General features: G+C 37.7%; 1 protein-coding gene across 1 annotated transcript in view; it reads right to left on the reverse strand.

The window, feature by feature from the left end:
* Nucleotides 1–17,648, reverse strand: part of PPP3R1 (protein phosphatase 3 regulatory subunit B, alpha) — a 66,220-nt gene that overhangs the window by 7,669 nt on the left and 40,903 nt on the right. Inside the window, exons 3-5 of the mRNA XM_055120315.1 lie at nt 3,481–3,657; nt 1,694–1,753; nt 384–568 (exon numbers count right to left, since the gene is read on the reverse strand). Coding sequence (XP_054976290.1) covers nt 384–568; nt 1,694–1,753; nt 3,481–3,657 — 422 coding nt within the window. The remainder of the gene's footprint in view (nt 1–383; nt 569–1,693; nt 1,754–3,480; nt 3,658–17,648) is intronic.

A 17,648-nucleotide genomic window follows, 5' to 3' on the forward strand; every position in this document is an offset into this window, starting at 1 on the left:
CGGGTTTGACCCCGGCATCCTATATGGCCGCCGCAGCACGGCTAGGAGTAATTCCTGAGAGCAGAGCCAGGAGTAACCTCTGTGTATCACTGGGTGTGACCCAAAAAGAAAAAAAAAATACATATAATCTAGTTACAAAGTTTGTGCAACTACTAACAAAAAGGTTACTAGTAAGATTCCTGAAGCTTCTATCAAATAATGAGTATTAATTATTGAGAATAATAATTTTGACAGAACAGAAAACTTTTTAAAACCAGAATATGGGGCAATTAGGCAAAATCAAATTTTAAAGGCAAGACAGTGGTAAGAACTTCTCTAGTAAGTGTTTTTTAAAACAAATATGCTTTAAAACTCTAATAAGGATCTAGTGCTTTTGTACTTACAGCACAGAATTCTTCAAAGGATATTCTTCCATCTCCATCCTTATCTGCATTTATTATGGTTTTGTCTACGATTTGCTGTAATTGTGTATCTTTCAGATTGTTCCCCACCATCATCTTCAGCACCTGGAAGAGTTCCCCATTGGAAATATAGCCATCTTTATCCATGTCATAGATTCGGAAAGCAACTGAAAGGAGAGTAAGGAGTATCAATGGCAATTATTAGACAATTAGAATACTTTCGGCTGAGATGTAATATGTATAATATCAAACATCTAGAAGTATAACAAAGTATAACTCTAAGGAAGGTTCCTTCCTAAACATAGTTACCTTTAGATGTAGTTTAGTGTAGTTGATTAAGGATATGGACTATGAAGTCAAAGTTGTTTGAACTAATTAATGTAGCGTAAGGTGACAGTATTTAACATTGCTAAGCTTCAGCTTTTGCGTGTGTATAAGGGGTAAGTAACAGTCCCAAAATCCCAGGAACTTTTTGAGTACTGAATGACAATACATATGAACTGCTTAGAAAAGTGCATGATACATGCAAAAGTTATTAAGAGATAGCACTTGCTATTACTATATTTAACTCTCAGTTCATCTTGCAAAAAGAATTATTATTGTGCCTCAGAAAACTATTATTAAATAAAATGGCTCTGCAGCAAAGAGTTGAATAATCTAAAAAGATAGCAGATGCTTGCTATAATAGAAATGAGCTGTATAATACACAGTGGACTTCTGGTTTGAAAATTCTGTGTTTTGGTTTTTTTCTTTTTTTTTTTTTCTTGCTTTTTGGGTCACACCCAGCGATGCACAGGGGTTACTCCTGGCTCATGCACTCAGGAATTACTCCTGGCGGTGCTCAGGGGTCGGGGTGGGGGGGCTATGGAATGCTGGAATTCGAACCCGGGTTGGCTGCGTGCAAGGCAAATGCCCTACCCGCTGTGCTATCATCCAGCCTCCAGGTTTGAAAATTCTAAATACAATGTGTGTAAACACGTTAACCTAAGCACATTAGAATATTTCTTGCCATTTTTTAATTAAAAAAAAAATCCACAACCTATAACCTAAAAAATGTACTGACTATCCTCAGTAGAAGGAATTTCTATTTTCCCTTCTACCCAACAAAAAACCAATGAAAAAAAAGTGTAAACATCCTAAAAGAATGTTCATCAGATTGTAACATTTCTGTATGTCTACTAAGGACTGGAATAAAATGATGACTTTTAAAATATTTTAAAAGAAGGCTATAACACAGTATAAGGTGGTAATTACTGGTGTAAGAAGAAAAGGCAATGAAGAAAAATACTTACACCTCAACTTCTGTTCCTTGTCCCCTTTGACACTGAACTGAGAAACTCCTTCAATGAATTCTAAGAACAAAAAAAATCACATATCAGAAATATAAATTATTTCTACAGAAAAACAATGTTTACCTTACATACGCACAAAAGGACATTTTCTTTTTTTCTTTCTTTTTTTTTTCCTTTTTGGGGCATACCTGGCTATGCACAGGGGTTACTTCTGGCTTTGCACTCAGGAATTACCCCTGGCGGTGCTCAGGGGACCGTATGGGATACTGGGAACTGAACCCGGGTCGCCCAAGTGCAAGGCAAACACCCTACCCAATGTGCTATTGCTCCAGCCCCATAAAAGGATATTTCCCACTGCAAAATAAAATTTACTAGCAGTGTTTAAAACTGAAATGACACGTTAGAAACTTCCACAAGGCTTGTGGTCTTCTGTGCATGCATTCTCACTCTTTCTCTCCCTCTCTATCTCTCTCTCCCTATACACAGATACACAGACACAGACACACACACACACTCTCTCTCATACTTTAACTTTGCGTTTTCAAAGATCAAATAAAATTGTATAAATAAATACTATGAACCATAACACTCAAAAACATATATTGTATTCTGCCTGAAATGACTATAATAGGAAGTATAAAATAATGATTATATACGTTGTTTTGCTAGAACAAAAACCTCCAGATTTCTGGGTCCACAATTCGGAATCTAAATAAAGTCTAAGAAGTTGCTTGAGGAATGGTCACAATCATTTTTAAATCACTTAACATTCAGTTCCTAAACTAAGTAAATCTGTTGGTGATTTCCCAGCAAAATATTTAGAGAACTAAGTATAAAATCATGCATCAAGTTAATATTAGCAGAAGCTCTATTGTCTTTATTACTAGTTTATAATGATAATTTAGTGTTTTATTGTGTTTTAAAGGCTTAAATAATGCAACTTTTTTTTTCTAGCTTTTTGGGTCACAACTGGCGATGCACAGGAGTCACTCCTGGCTCTGCACTCAGGAATTACGCCTGGCAGTGCTCAGGGGACCATATGGGATGCTGGGAATCGAACCCTGGTCGGCCGCGTGCAAGGCAAACGCCCTACCTGCTGTGCTATCAGGCCCGACCTGCTGTGCTACCAGTCCAGCCTCAGTAATGCAACTTCTAATACTGCTGTTTCCTTCTTCTTTGAGGGGGATAGTTAGGGACCACACTTGGTAGTGCTCAGCAGTTACGCCTTATGGTGCTGGGGGACTGTGCATGGAGATCACACTGGAGACCACTTATGGGCTCTTGTGCTGAGTCTGTTGAGCTACCTCTCTGACTCCTTAATATTGTTTTTTGGCCTTTGCCTTGCACGCAGCAGACCCAGGTTCGATTCCTTCATCCCTCTTGGAGAGCCTGGCAAGCACAGCAGAGCCTGGCAAGCTACCCATGGCATATTCGATATGCCAAAAACAGTAACAAGTCTCACAATGGAGACATTACTGTTGCCCGCTTGAGCAAATCAATGAACAACGGGAAGACAGTGCTACAGTGCTAGAGACAAAATACTAAATCCTACTTTTTAAGTTTACTTTTTAGAAAAACTGGATCACTAATAACCAAGGTAGTTTATTAAGGTTCAAATACCACAGATTCTCACGTTAACAACATATTTCAGATCATCAATACATGCATTTTAAGAAAATGAACTTTTCAGATATTTTGTACACAGCTGTATCACTACTCAAAAATTATCTAACTCATGACATTTTTAAAACTACTATCTAAGGACTTTTAAAAAACTACTTTCTTACCTTTAAAGTCTACCTCTCCATTCCCATCTGTGTCGAATATATCTATTACTCGCTGTACTAAAGGATTCTGTTGTAACTCGGGCAAAGACATGAACTCTTCCACGCTCAAAGAACCAGAGTTGTCCAAATCAAGTTTCTTAAATCTTTTTCCTAGCCTTTTAATTTCATCAGCATCAACTGAAAGCAAACAAAAAGGAGCTAGGTTTATAAAATGACTATTATAGAAAGAAAACTAAACAATAACTCAATATCTCAATTTCTAATTTATTTTTGAAATTATACGTACCGTTGAGTAATTGCTGACAACAGAAACTTTGTCAATGTTTTTCTTTATCCTTTGCTTGTCTGCAACTACCACAACAAACTGCCAAAGGCATGTTGTGAAACAGCATATTACAGAATTGATGACGCTAAGCTGATTGTGGAAGTCAGTTGATTCCTACTAGACAAGCTAGATCTCTCTTTGCTCTGCATCAAGATAACTTTTTTTAATACTTATCTTTTTAAATTTTTATTTGTAACAATTCATGGCTCAAAATCCGACTACAGTTTGAGCTTGTTTGAAATTCCAGAGCATTCAAAAATAAATCTGCCTTCCATCCAACCTTATAGAAATCAAATTCCTCTTCTTAGAGGCAATGTTGCCAGTTATTTTTTTTGGGGGGGGTCACACCTGGCGATGCACAGGGGTTACTTCTGGCTCTGCACTCAGGAATTACCCCTGGCAGTGCTCAGGGGACCACATAGGATGCTGGGAATTGAACACGGGTGGGCCTCGTGCAAGGCAAAAGCCCTACCCGCTATGCTATTGCTCCAGCCCCTGTTGCCAGTTCTTAAATTATTCTTCCAGAGACAATCTTTACAAAGACAGCCTTTGCAAATAAAGGCAAGTAAAACGTGGCTTTTACTCCTTTTCTCTTTTAAAATAAAGTAAGTTAACAAGCCACCTCTCACTGTTTTTTTTTAAAAAAAATAACAACTTTTTTGGGCTGGAGCAATAGCAAAGTGGATAGGGCATTTGCCTTGCATGCAGCCAGCCAACCAGGGTTTGACTCCCATGGTCCTCTGAGCACTGCCAGGAGTAATTCCTGAGTGCAGAGCCAGGAGTAATCTCTGTCTGTGCATTGCTGGGTGTGACCCAAAAAAGCAAAAAACAAACAAAGAAAACAAAAAAAACCTCAACTTTTACAAATGTTTGTATCAGTTTGTAAATTCTCTATAAAAATTCATTGTCAGACCTCAAATGCATTCTTGAAATTTCTTCCAAATTCCATTCTCCTTCATCTTTAATAGCAAACTAATTCCTAATACTTAAAATGTAAAAGAATGTAAATAACAACTTTTAAACATAAGATTAACCAGACAGATATTTCATTGCCCTTGAGTATTCATGTGTTGTGGACCACAATATTTTTTAAATGAATGTAAACTGTTTTGAAATTTCTACTCCATGATAACTGCAGTCTAAGAACTTAAAAGTTAACATTTATACAGTTAACATAAACAAAATAAGAACTACAATTATTTGCACAATAGAACATTACATTACTGTTTTTATATGAGTTAATTCATAGGCTCTTAATGAAAGAAGTAATATCAATAAAGCACAGAAACACTGGTTGTTCACAGAGATGCTTCCTGGTATGTTATGACAGGATCAAGCCCAGCTTTTCTCAAATTAAAGAGAAACTCTTAATAAAAAAATAAAAACTGCAAGTGAAAACAAATTCTCAATAGAAGAAACAATAGCAAGTTTAGTAACCTCAAGAACTTCAATGCTTTTCAACACCTTAGTCTGAGTAATAATTAAGGGTGTAAATAAATAAGCTACAAAAACAATTTCTCATCTACAATTTGCTCTCCCCACCCCCTGTAACAGTCAAAAGCTCATTAAGTTGGACAAAATTACCTTCTTTTGAAGTAGATGCTGTCAACAACCTGGATCTCAAAACAGGAAGTATAAGTTCAATCTAAGACTAATAAGTTCTTTGGTTTTAACACAAAAATGCCTGAGTTAATGAGTGCTAGTATTTTTATGAGCATTTTTGCCTCCGTTCATACTCTGTATAAAGTTATAGAGATCTAGTCTATCCATACTGTTCCCAGATGTGTGATTTTGTAGCCAGCAAGCGAAAAGCAAAATTTATATTATAGCAGAAAATGCCTTTATATTAATGAGCCACATAAATATAACTTCAAACAGCAATACACACATAAACAATCTAATAAAAAAAATTCAAATATAGGGTCAAGGCGATAGCTTGAAGTGCTGGAGTGCAACCATGAAGCCCTGAGTTTGATCCTTGGCACCATAACCCCCCTTCAGCCCACACCTAGTATACCATAGTACTACCAGGCCTCGTCTTATTGACAGCTGACGACTAGGTGTAGTCCTATTCCCACTTGGGAACAGCACCACAGCTCCTGAGCACAGGTGGGTAGAACCCAACCACCTAATTCAAATATGCACTTAATAAACAAGTCATCTACCTAAGCATTTTATCTCCCTATTAAACAGTATTCCTTCTTTAGTGGAACAATAGGAGCAACTGTTATATTGCATTATGGAATTAGGAATTTTTAGTTAAGGTGAAAAAAATAAGTCCACAAATGCTTGTCATTTATTTACATATCTCCCCCATTCAAGGCAGAGCCTAGGAGATTTTTACTTCTGTTCTTCGCATATAACAGGTGCCCAATAAATATTTTTGTGGGGGGCCAGAGACACAGTACAGTGGATAGTGCATTTACTTTGCATGCAGCTGACCAGAATTCAATTCCTGGCACTCCATATGATCCCTTGAGCATAGCCAGGAGCACAGAGCCAGGAGTAAGTCCTGAGGCATAGCCAGGTGTGGCTCTTCAAAACAATACAAACAAGAACAACAAATAAAACCTCTTTTGTGGTGCCTGTGTGTGTGTTGTGTGTATGTGTAACTAAGCTAAACCCAGAGCATCACATATGCAAAGCATGAGTTTGTATCCTCCACCTCAGTAAATGTTCTAAGTAAATCTAAATGTTTAGGGTTTAAAACTTCATCAAACTGCCATCAATGTTTAGAGTAAAAATCTTCTTATCTAGGGGCTAGAGCCATAGCACAGCAGATAGGGCGTTTGCCTTGCACGCAGCCGACCAGGGTTCGATTCCCAGCATCCCATATGGTCCCCTGAGCACCGACAGGAGTAATTCATGAGTGCAGAGTCAGGAGTAACCCCTGTACATTGCCAGGTGGGACCAAAAAAGAAAGAAAAAAAATCTACTTATCTTCTCAAAAGTTTTGCAAATTGATTCCCAGCATCCCACATGGTCCTCCGAGCACCGCCAGGAGTTATTCCTGAGTGCAGAGCCAGGAGTTAACCACTGTGCATCGCTGGGTGTGACCCCCCCCCCAAAAAAAAACATTGTAGTCTACACCTTTTGGGGCTGAGTGATAGCACAGCGGGTAGGGCATTTGCCTTGCACACTGCCGACCCGGGTTCTAATCCCAGCATCCCATATGGTCCCCTGAGCACCGCCAGGGGTAATTCCTGAGTGCAGAGCCAGGAATAACCCCTGTGCATTGCTGGGTGTGACCCAAAGAGCAAAATAAATAAATAAATAAGTTTTAAAAGTTTTGCAAAGTTTATATTTTTCTAAAGAGAAAAGCACCTCTTGGTGCTTGCCTTAGTTTTACAGACTAGATGACAAAGTTAATAGCTATTTTATTCTAGTAACCTTTGGTTTTTAGTTTACAACCAGAGAAAACGTGAAGAGGAAAATTAAACGTAATGGCAAGATTGTAGTAATAGTACCAGATTACTAGTAGTAGTAGTAGTTCCACAAAAAGCACATAGTCAAATGAGACCAAGCCCCAGAGCAGGCTTTCTCGACCCTATTCTGATCATATATCACTTGCAGCCTCTCTCTTTCTCTCTCTCTCTTTCCTTTTCTTTCTTTCTTTCTTTCTTTCTTTCTTTCTTTCTTTCTTTCTTTCTTTCTTTCTTTCTTTCTTTCTTTCTTTCTTTCTTTCTCTCTCTTTCTTTTGGGGTTACTCTTGGGGCTAATGCACTTGCAGTCCTTCCTTCCTTCCTTCCTTCCTTCCTTCCTTCCTTCCTTCCTTCCTTCCTCCCTCCCTCCCTCCCTCCCTCCCTCCTTCTTCTTTTTTTGCTTTTTGGGTCACACCTGGCGACACACAGGGTTACTCCTGGCTCATGCACTCAGGAATTACCCCTCAGCAGTGCTCAGGGGACCATAAGGGATGCTGAGAATCAAACCCGGGTCGGCCGTGTGCAAGGCAAAAACCCGCTGTATTGCTCCAGCCCTCGCTCCCCTTTTTGACCCTCACTCTCATGCTGTGCCCCTGCCCATTTACGTGACTTTCAACAGTGTTTCCTTAGAATATCCTGGGTCCAGAGTGGAGAAACTCTGGCCTAGAGAATATAATTAATGGGAAAAAGACAAGGCAGAAATGTACTGCAACATTTAAGCAAACTGTTATAATCTATTTACTGAAACTGGGTCATGAATAATAGTTTAAAAAGTTGTACATTATGAAACTGAAGCTAAGCTTGAAGTATTGTTTCAATTACCTGGAAACCCCAATTAAACTAGGAACAAGCATTCCATGGACTTAATGAATGATTAAAGAGTATTATAGAATAATAATTAAAAATATTTATATAACTCTGTATGTTTAAGACTACTGGATTAATCTATCGTCCTTTATACTGCCAGCACAGTAATTTTTCTAAAACATATGTTCAAATTGCTAGTTCCTGTGCTTAAAAAGTTGCTAGTGGTTTTCTAAGGCACAGTATAAAAAAACTTCAAAGCCCTCAAAATTATTTAGCTTCAATTCAAATTTACAGCTTATCTTTTCCCTTGTTACTTTTATTTGGCAACAAATCTCTTGACACAATTTTAGTGCAGAATAAATTTCATGCCTCTATTTCCTGATGAACCAGCAGCTGGTCTTTCCCTGCACTATATTTGAGGTCCATGATCAATTTTCTTATGACTCAAAAGTATGAGTGATAATCTGTGTAACTATTTTTAGATAGATTATGAAATATTTGATACCTGGTCTGAATGAAAACTTGAAAACCTTTTCTCAAAGCCTGAGTAATAGTACAGCAGGTAAGATGTTTGTCTTGCACGAGGCTGACCTGGGTTTGATCCCTGGTATCTCATACACACTCTCCCCCCACCCCGTCCCCAGCACAGCCAGGAGTAATTCCTGAGTGCAGAGCCAGGAGTAACCACTGAGCCTCACTGGGTGTATAAAGGAAGAAAAAGAAGAAAAACATTTTCTCAAAGGCAAACCAATGTGCCAGTGATCACATTTAACTGGAAAGTAAGTGGCTTTCAAAAAGCCCCTGAAGCGTGACTTTGAGAAACTGAGCTGCAGTGACTCTTTCTATGATCTGTCACCATGTCAAAAACCCCATACCGCCAAAATTCACCGTAGTAGTTTCTTTAATAAGTTAGTGTAATTTTGAAAGGAGGAAATGTTTAGTCACCAACTATTCATTTCTACCCTTCTTTACCTTTCTTGCTTGCTCCTTGGATTACAATGATGAATAAAACAAGGACTGGATTATTCAGTACTTATTACCTGGGTAGGGCAGTAGCATTAAATGTGCACTCAGCAGAAGTTAAATATTAAAGAACAAGTTCCAACTTTTGTCAACAACCCTTATCAAAGATTTTCTCTACTTTTTGGAATTGCACTACTTTAAATCAGACGAACAAAGAAGGGAAAAAACCAGTCACCCTCTCCAGCCATCCTGTGACTCAGAGGTATTCTTTCTTACTTGTTAAATCTGAGTGCCCAATTAAATCTAAGTCTTCTATTTTGTGTAAGGATACCTTTGAAGTGAGTATCTTCTTTAATAGACAAACTATTTTAAGCAGATAATGTCATACGCACACAGTTCATATGAAAATTATCTCTTTCAGAGTTTACAAAAATATAGTCTCACTAATAAACTTACATAGAAATGTTAAGTGAAACTGTTCTCCAAGTACGCTCAGAGATAACATGGAAATTAGGGCTGGTGAGAAGACTCAAAGCACCTGCTTTGGATGTTGGGGTGTGGGTTTGTCCCTGAGCTGGAAGTAGCCTCCAAAAAGCAAAATCTAAATAATTTCTCACAATAAAAAAAGAAAAAACAAAGCTTTTAATAACCACTTAATAAACTATCATTGACTTAACAAAAGTCAATGATTTTAAATTACTCAGCAATAAAAGTTTTAAAGAAACAACCATGTATGTAGTATGGGGTTCTGGACAGAATCCTGGAGAAGGAAAAGGCTTTCAAATGTGTTTTTTTCACTCAACTAGTCTCACAATGGAGACGTTACTGGTACCCACTCGAGCAAATCCATGAGCAATGGGATGACAGTGACAGTAACAGCTGATGGTATTGTTACCAATTAAAATTTTTTTCCAACATTAAGTTCTTGATTTTGAGAAATGTACTGTTTTGGTGAGTTATAAACATTATAGGAAGCTGGGTGAGGGATATTTTGGAATTCTATTAATTTTATAACTTTCAAAATAATCCCTCCTTAGCCTCCTCTAGTTAATGACAACTTTTAATTCTTCCTGACTTTAATTATCTTGAATGTTTAAATGTGGCATTTTTTAAAATGTTCCTCAGTCTGTGTTTCCTGATGTGTTCTAATAATCAGGATAGTTTAGGACAGGAATACCAAAATCATTACAATAGTGTTTCTTATCAAAGGACTCAAGTTGTCACTAAATCTAGTGGTGTTAACTTTGATAACTTGGCCAAAGTGACTGACTTCCTTTTGCATTAAAAATTATGAAGATGATTTTAGAATTACATAAATATCCTATTTCTCCTGAACTCTCACCCACGTATAGCAAAGTATAGCATTCATTTATTCAATTGTCTTTAAATTGTATATACTGTTAAGTTATTCTGCTAAGTGATTTTCTCTTTCCCTTGTCATTGAAATATTCCTGGTATATGTGCTAGTCTCTTTCCCCATTTTTTGGTGTATTCAATTACTCTTGTCAGCATGGACTCATGACTTTTTACTTTATGAATTAAAATCAAATGTTTATTATTTATTAATCAAACTGTTCCAGGTTTAATCTTTTTTTTTTTTTTCGTTTTTTGAACCACACCCAGTAATGCTAAGGAGGAGTTACTCCTGGCTCTGTACTCAGGAATTACTCCTGGTGGTGCTCAGGGGGCCATATGGGATGCTGGGGATCGAACCCAAGTTTCCCATGCAACGCAAGTGCCTTACCCACTGTATTATTTCTCCACCCACTCCAGTTTTAATCTTTAGGTACTATCTCAGATTAAGTTTCATGTTTCAACAATTCCCATCTGCAGAAACTTCTTGACTTTTGGCACCAAAAAATGTTCCAACATCACTCGGAATACATATACTAATTCTTAGAGATTTCCCAATATCTTTTGCACAGAAGAATATTAAGAAGTATGGATAATACTCTTTTGAGATCATAAGTTAATGGGTAGTTTTTCAATATAAAAATTTAATAGTTTTTTGAAGTCTTCTATGAAATTTATCCCCAAAAGGTAACTATTTTCATGTCACTCCAAATAAGACATAAACCACCAGGGGGAGCAATAGACACGATTACAGTAAAATGTCCATAAGCAGCTCTAAAGCCCTCAATTTTAAGTATACTTACTGCACAGACTGGCAGTTTTTCTAATTTATATTCTATAGACAACAGAAGAGTGCACCCCATCAGTACTACAAGAGAACCAAAACAGTAGGATATGAAATACGGACACAGTCCCATGTATCTGTACTTTCTTTTGTCACAAATGAAAAGTTCCCACCCACAGGTCTACATTTTAAGAGTATTTCAAAACTTTCTACTGATAGAGGCAACCTGTCTTCACTGTTTCTAGACAATTTTTACATACTTAAAAGAATAACAAGTAATTGGTTTGGGGGGGAGGATAGGGTTTGGTGGGGTTTTGTTGTTTTTTGTTTAGTTTTCGGGGTCATATCTGGTGGTGCTCAAGGGTTACTCCTGGCTCTGCATTCAGCAATTACTCCTAGACGTGCTCAGGGGACCATATGGGATGCCAGGGATCAAATCCTGGTTGGCCATGTGCAGGGCAAAAACCCTACCCACTGTACTATCACTCAGGCCCCAACAAGTAATTGTTAAATAAGCGAATAACAATAGAAGACTCAAGTTGCAATCAAAATACTAAAATGAGGGCCACTGAAGCACATGCCTTGCATGTGGATACCCCTAAATCTGAACCCCAAGATCAAATGGTCCTCAAGCAATGCTGGGTGTGGCACTGGTGGTCCACAGCATTGCCTCCTCAGTCCAATCACTGAATCTTTACTCGCACATTGCCAGGCCAAATATCACCAGGAGTGGCCTGGGACCCTCAGGAACACGGCTTGCCACTCCTCCTCCCCCATGCCCTCCCAAATAAGAAAGCTAAAAATTTCAAGCAACTTTAATAAACAATTGAAATCATAACTGCAGTTTTATTAGTTTCACAGATTTTGACAAATATGCACATCAAAGTAAGCATCACTACTATCAAAAGAATGTTATTATCCCCAAATGTTCACTTGTGAACTTAGCAGCCAATCACATCTCCACTTTACTCCAGGCAACCATACTTTCTCTTAACTACATTCTGCCTAGCAAAAGGTGTAAAGGGGATGATACAGCATATACTTTTGTGAAAGTGTTTGCTCTGTGCCCTCTCCTTTTTCAAGTTTCTTACATTGTCTCAAATTGTTTCATATCTTAGTAGTTTGTTCCTTCTTGTTCCTGAGTAGTAAATTATGTATAGTCCAGTGTAGGGAATAAGCTGCAATTTGATTCCTATTTCCTGTTTCTTTTCTAAAATGAAGCTCAGGATAGTCACAAGTAAATCTTTTTGTTTTTTGGTGGTGGTGGTGCAGAGTGGGGAGGGGGGCGGAGGGCACAACTAGCAGTGTCAAGGCTTACTACCAGCTCAGAGATTACTTCTGATGGTGTCTGGGGTATCATATGTAGTTCTGGGGATAGAGCAAGGGTTGGCTACATATAAAGTAAACACTTTAACTTCTATACCGGGATTATCTCTGGGGCCCACATAAAGCATTTTTGTTTTCAGTAAACAGATTTTTCCTGAAATTTCTGGTTAGTAAGCATATGTTTAAGCTTCAGAAATTGCTCACAAAATTTTTCAAGTTGTCAGCTGTTCTACATTCCCATTAGCACATACATTCGTGGTGGATCAGATTTCCACTAGCATTCTTGCCAACATGGAATTATGAATCTTTTGAAGTTTTGTCACTCTATTAGGTATGTCATTCTAGTTGGTAGCAGCATAATTGTTGTTTTAATCTCTATTTCTCTAGGACTAATAATCTTGAGCATTCTTTCCATGTAATCACTGGCAATTCATATATCAACTCATGAAATGACCATTCAAATATTTTTAAATTGGATTTTTTTAAAGAATTAAGATTTTTTTCTATATATACTCATTAATCCAAATTCTCCCAGTTTGTAAGCAGTTTTTTATGGGTCTCTCCAAAAGAAGAAAACTTCCTATTTTAATAAAACCTATCTTTCTTATTTTAGGTATTAAGAATCTTTGCTTGTCTTGGTTATGAATGTTTTCTAATGTTTTCTTCCCCTGTAATCCATGTTATATGTAAGTAAGAGTAGAGGTAAATTTTTAAATAAAAATATTTGAGAGGCTCCACTTACATTGATACCTTTACTACTTTTGTCAAATTAATCATTTGTGATGTCTACATCCCATATTCTATCCTATCAATGTGCCTTACCATATGTCAATACCATGATCTTTAAAATAAGGAAACATAGGGGCTGGGGATATCAGCTCAAGTGCTGGAGCACTTGTCTTGCATGTGCAAGAGCTTGGGTTCAATCCCCAGTACACAGCATGACCAACTCCCAAGCATCATTAAGAATGGCCCTCGTAGTCATGGAGGTAGGCAGGTACAGACCCCTAACTAAGAAAAGAAGGAAACATTCTTCTCACTTTGTTGTCAAAACTAGTCTAACTTTCCTAAGCCTGTCCATTTCCAAATGAAATCACTAATTTTGAGAGTATATTTTGGCAAAAGCACTTTTGCAATACTTTTTTTTATAAAATGTCTGCTGAGAATTTGAATTTATAGAGCATTCTAAGTAAAACTGTGAAACCTTAACTAGTTGGTATCGAGTCTTCCAATCTGCAAACTGAAAAACTCTTCAAGCCACCCTGAATAACAGATCTTATATATATTTGCTTAAAATAAAGTCTAAAAGTCATGTTTTCTATCTACTACTAATAAAATTTTAATCCACTTTACTTCACTGCTATATCAAAAATAGATTCTTGTATATTATCCTTATATGTTATCATCTTGCTAATTTAAATCTTACTTAAAATTCTAATATCTGAGCTGAGAGATAGTGCAGCAGGTTAGGCATTTGCCTTGCACATGGCGGAGCTCTACCAGGAGTGATCCCTGAGTGCACAGCCAGGAGTAAAATCCTGAGCAGCACCAGGTACGGCCCAAAGGCAACATCAAAATTCAAATTAAATTAGAATTTGCTATGTATGCAACTATGTCACCTGGATTAAAGATAATTCTACTCCCTTCTTTTTCAATCTTAATATATTTTATTTCTTTTACTGATTAAAATTTCTAGTTTAATTTTAACAACGAATCACAAGTAAAAAGCTTGGCTTTCTTCCCAATTTTAGGTGAAAGCATTCATTTTCTATTGTTGAAGTATAAGGGTATACTTAAGTATACTTAAATAAGAGTAAGGGTATGTGCACTGCTCAAGTAGAACAGGTAGCTGTTAAATAAGCATAACAGGTAGCTGTAGGGCTTTTCAAGTTGCCTTTACCAAGGTAAGGAACTTCCATTCTATCATATCTGCTAAAAGTATTCATAAATACATAATGAACTTTGCTTAATGAATACTTTGATATAGCCACAGACAGTTTGAGGATACTGGAGGTATGGTCTTGGACTACCACAATACATCAAATTAAAAGAAATACCACAATAAAGCAAGTTACATAAATTTGAATTCCCTACATTTAAGTTATATTTATACTAACTGTAATTTATTTATTAAGACTGCAATAGGGCTGGAGCGACAGCACAGCAGGTAGGGCATTTGCCTTGCATGCAGCTGACCCAGGTGGATTCCCAGCATCCCATATGGTCCCCTGAGCACTGCCAGGGTAAGTGCAGAGTGCAGAGCCAGGAGTGACCCCTGTGCATCGCCAGGTGGGACACAAGAAACAAAACAAAACAAAAAAACAAAAAAAAGAAAGAATGCAATAGCTCCCTACATAGCAGATAAGACCTGTCCCAGCATAGCAACCCAGTTAGGAGAATCTGGGAGCATTTTACAAGCACCAGCTATCCGGCCTTGAGTCTCACCCAACCCCCCAAGAATTGTCACCTATGCTTAGCTAGTCATTCCTAACTGCAGCATCTAGCCCTAATTGGGATTAGGCAGGGACAAAGAAGAGTTGGAAAGATGATAGGTCAGTTATGCTAAACTTCATGTGATTGGACCTTCCTCTTAAGCCAAGACCCTCTATAAAATATGTGTGTATTTGGCAATAAAGTGAACAGCCGTCAAAAAAGAATGCAATAGCATTATGCCCTTTTTAAAAAGTATACACATTAAGTAAATATGACAAAGAAATAAATCGAACATTTCTCTTAGCGTAAGATGTCTCACTGGAATGAAATGTGGATATATGGGATGTTTTTTCCCCCCTCCCTTATCCAATGAATTTAGTGACATATATTTGATTTTCTTTTTCAGGTGCAGGTAAGAGTTGGGTCATGGATGATACTGCCCAGGGGACTGGACCATGTGGTGGCAGGGAACAAACTTGAGTTTCCTTTAAGCAAAGCATTCATCCAATCTGTTGAGATCTCTCCTGGCCCATATTAATTGATTTGTAAGTTAAAAATCATACTCCCGGAATAAACATCACTTGCTTTTTCTTTGTTTGGGGGTGACACCCCGCAGTGCTCAAGTCTACTCCTAGCTGAGTTCCTGGGGAGCACTTCCAGGGACACTTGGGGAAGATTAGGTGATGCTAAGGAATTGACTCCAAGCTTCCTGCATGCAAGTGTCCCAGGCTACTAGGCTTATCTCTTAGCATCATTTATTCATGTTATATTGTACTATTTACATATTGCTACATTTGACTTACAAATACATTTGCAAATATATTCATAGTGAACATAGGTCTCTAACGGCTCTAAATGCCTTTGGCATGAGTATAGTTTCTTTTTGACACAACCTCCAAATTATGATTTTTTTATTTTTACTTAAATGCTGCTAGATGGTCGGGAATGTAGCTCAGAATAACATACCTGCCTTGTATGTGTGCGGCTCACGGATTACCAGCAGAACACACACACAGACACACACACACACACACCCCAGAGGGAAAGTACAGAGGGTAAGTCATTTGCTAAGAATTGCCTATAGGGTGCCCAGGATCCTGAGGGCCACTGGGAGCTGCTCCCACCCCCGCTCCAAATACCCAAAGAAAACAGCAACAATGAAACAACAATCATATGTTTTTCTATTTTTTCCAGTACTGGTTTTATATGTTTCTTGAGTTCTCCCAATTAACATATCCCCATCCTCTTTTTAACAAAAGGATGTGTAGTTTTGTTACTGATACTAGCAATTGTGTTTTCTTTCTTTAGAGTTTTTCAAAATGTGAATGTAGGGTGTCATATAGTTTACTGGCTTACCTTCACATGCAAAAGACCCCAGTTTGACCCCCACTACCACACCCTCTAACCGCTGCCAGGAATGACCCTTGAGCACTGCCAGCTGTGGCCCCAAATTCTAAAACAAAAATGTGAATGTAATGTCTCACTTATTTTCTATTTTATCTAAAGGTATTAAAAATAATCTACCACACCAGAACTCAAAAGAACATTCTCCAAAGATACCAGAAAAGCCACATACTTAAGGATTCTAAAAATACATTCTTACAATTGTCTTTAGAGCGCACTAAATTTCATAAGAAAATCTTTCAGAGAAAAGGAATCTGATATAAAGAGCTGGAAGAAACATCAGAATTCAAGATAAGGAAAAAGACCCAGAGAGTCTCAAAGCTAAAAAACTTGGAGGTAAAGGTGGGTGACAATGACTTCTTGAAATACATCAAAACAAAAGTTTTGGCCAAACCTGCATTTCTGGGCAAAGTGTGGCAAAAAAGAAAAATAAGAATGCTCCCACAGGTGAGGAATATAGCGCACTAGCCCTCCCACTGCACGTGTGAGGTCAGCCCTGGGTTCAATGCTTGGTATTGCTCCCCCACTACCCCAAAAGGGACATTAGCACCTTGAATATGTGAAATCAAGATCATATATTTCTAAGATGTTTGCCAGTTCATGTGTAACTGGGTTCCTGAAGATGGCATTCACAATGTTGTTGTGTATCTCCTTTCAATGTTTATAGTATCTAATCCCAAGAAAGCAACTATTTGAAGCATCCTAAAAACAAAGCTTCTAGATTTATCACTATTACTATTAACTCTGTCATGAAAGTAGTACTGATTTTACCTATTTACTTATTTATTTGCAAGAGGGTTGGGGTTATTCCTACGTAAGCTCAGCCCTTTACTCTCAGGGCCTATTCCTAAGTAAACTCAGTCCTTTACTCTGAGCTCATGGATCACGGGGTAGTGGGACTTAGGGAACCATATACAGTGCCAGGGATCTGTGTGTAATGTGAGTGCCTAAACCCTTGTACCTTTGTCCCTTGAGTCTAATCACAGATTATGTAAATCAGTAACATTCTTCATCAAAATACACGGCTATCAGAGATTTTCACTCTTTTTTAAGACAAATTCAATTCCATCTCCCTAGACCACATTATTCTGATCTTAATCATTTTTTAATCTGTTCCTATGTTGTGTTACATTTAAATAGGCAATTTTCTTTAGCTTTGTACCACTCCCGATCCCCAACGCAGGGGAAAATGAAGCATTTTCAACAAAATGAATATTCAGAAGTCTTCTTTTGCTTGGAGTACCAATTATTCAAGTCTTATATTTATGGCTGCTCCAGAACTCAATCTGGTTTTATCACCACAAATGTCATTCTGTGTCTCTAGGCTATGCCTTCTTTACTTTGCTGGTTG

This window comes from Sorex araneus, chromosome X (genome assembly GCF_027595985.1).
Source record: "Sorex araneus isolate mSorAra2 chromosome X, mSorAra2.pri, whole genome shotgun sequence".
NCBI lineage: Eukaryota > Metazoa > Chordata > Mammalia > Eulipotyphla > Soricidae > Sorex > Sorex araneus.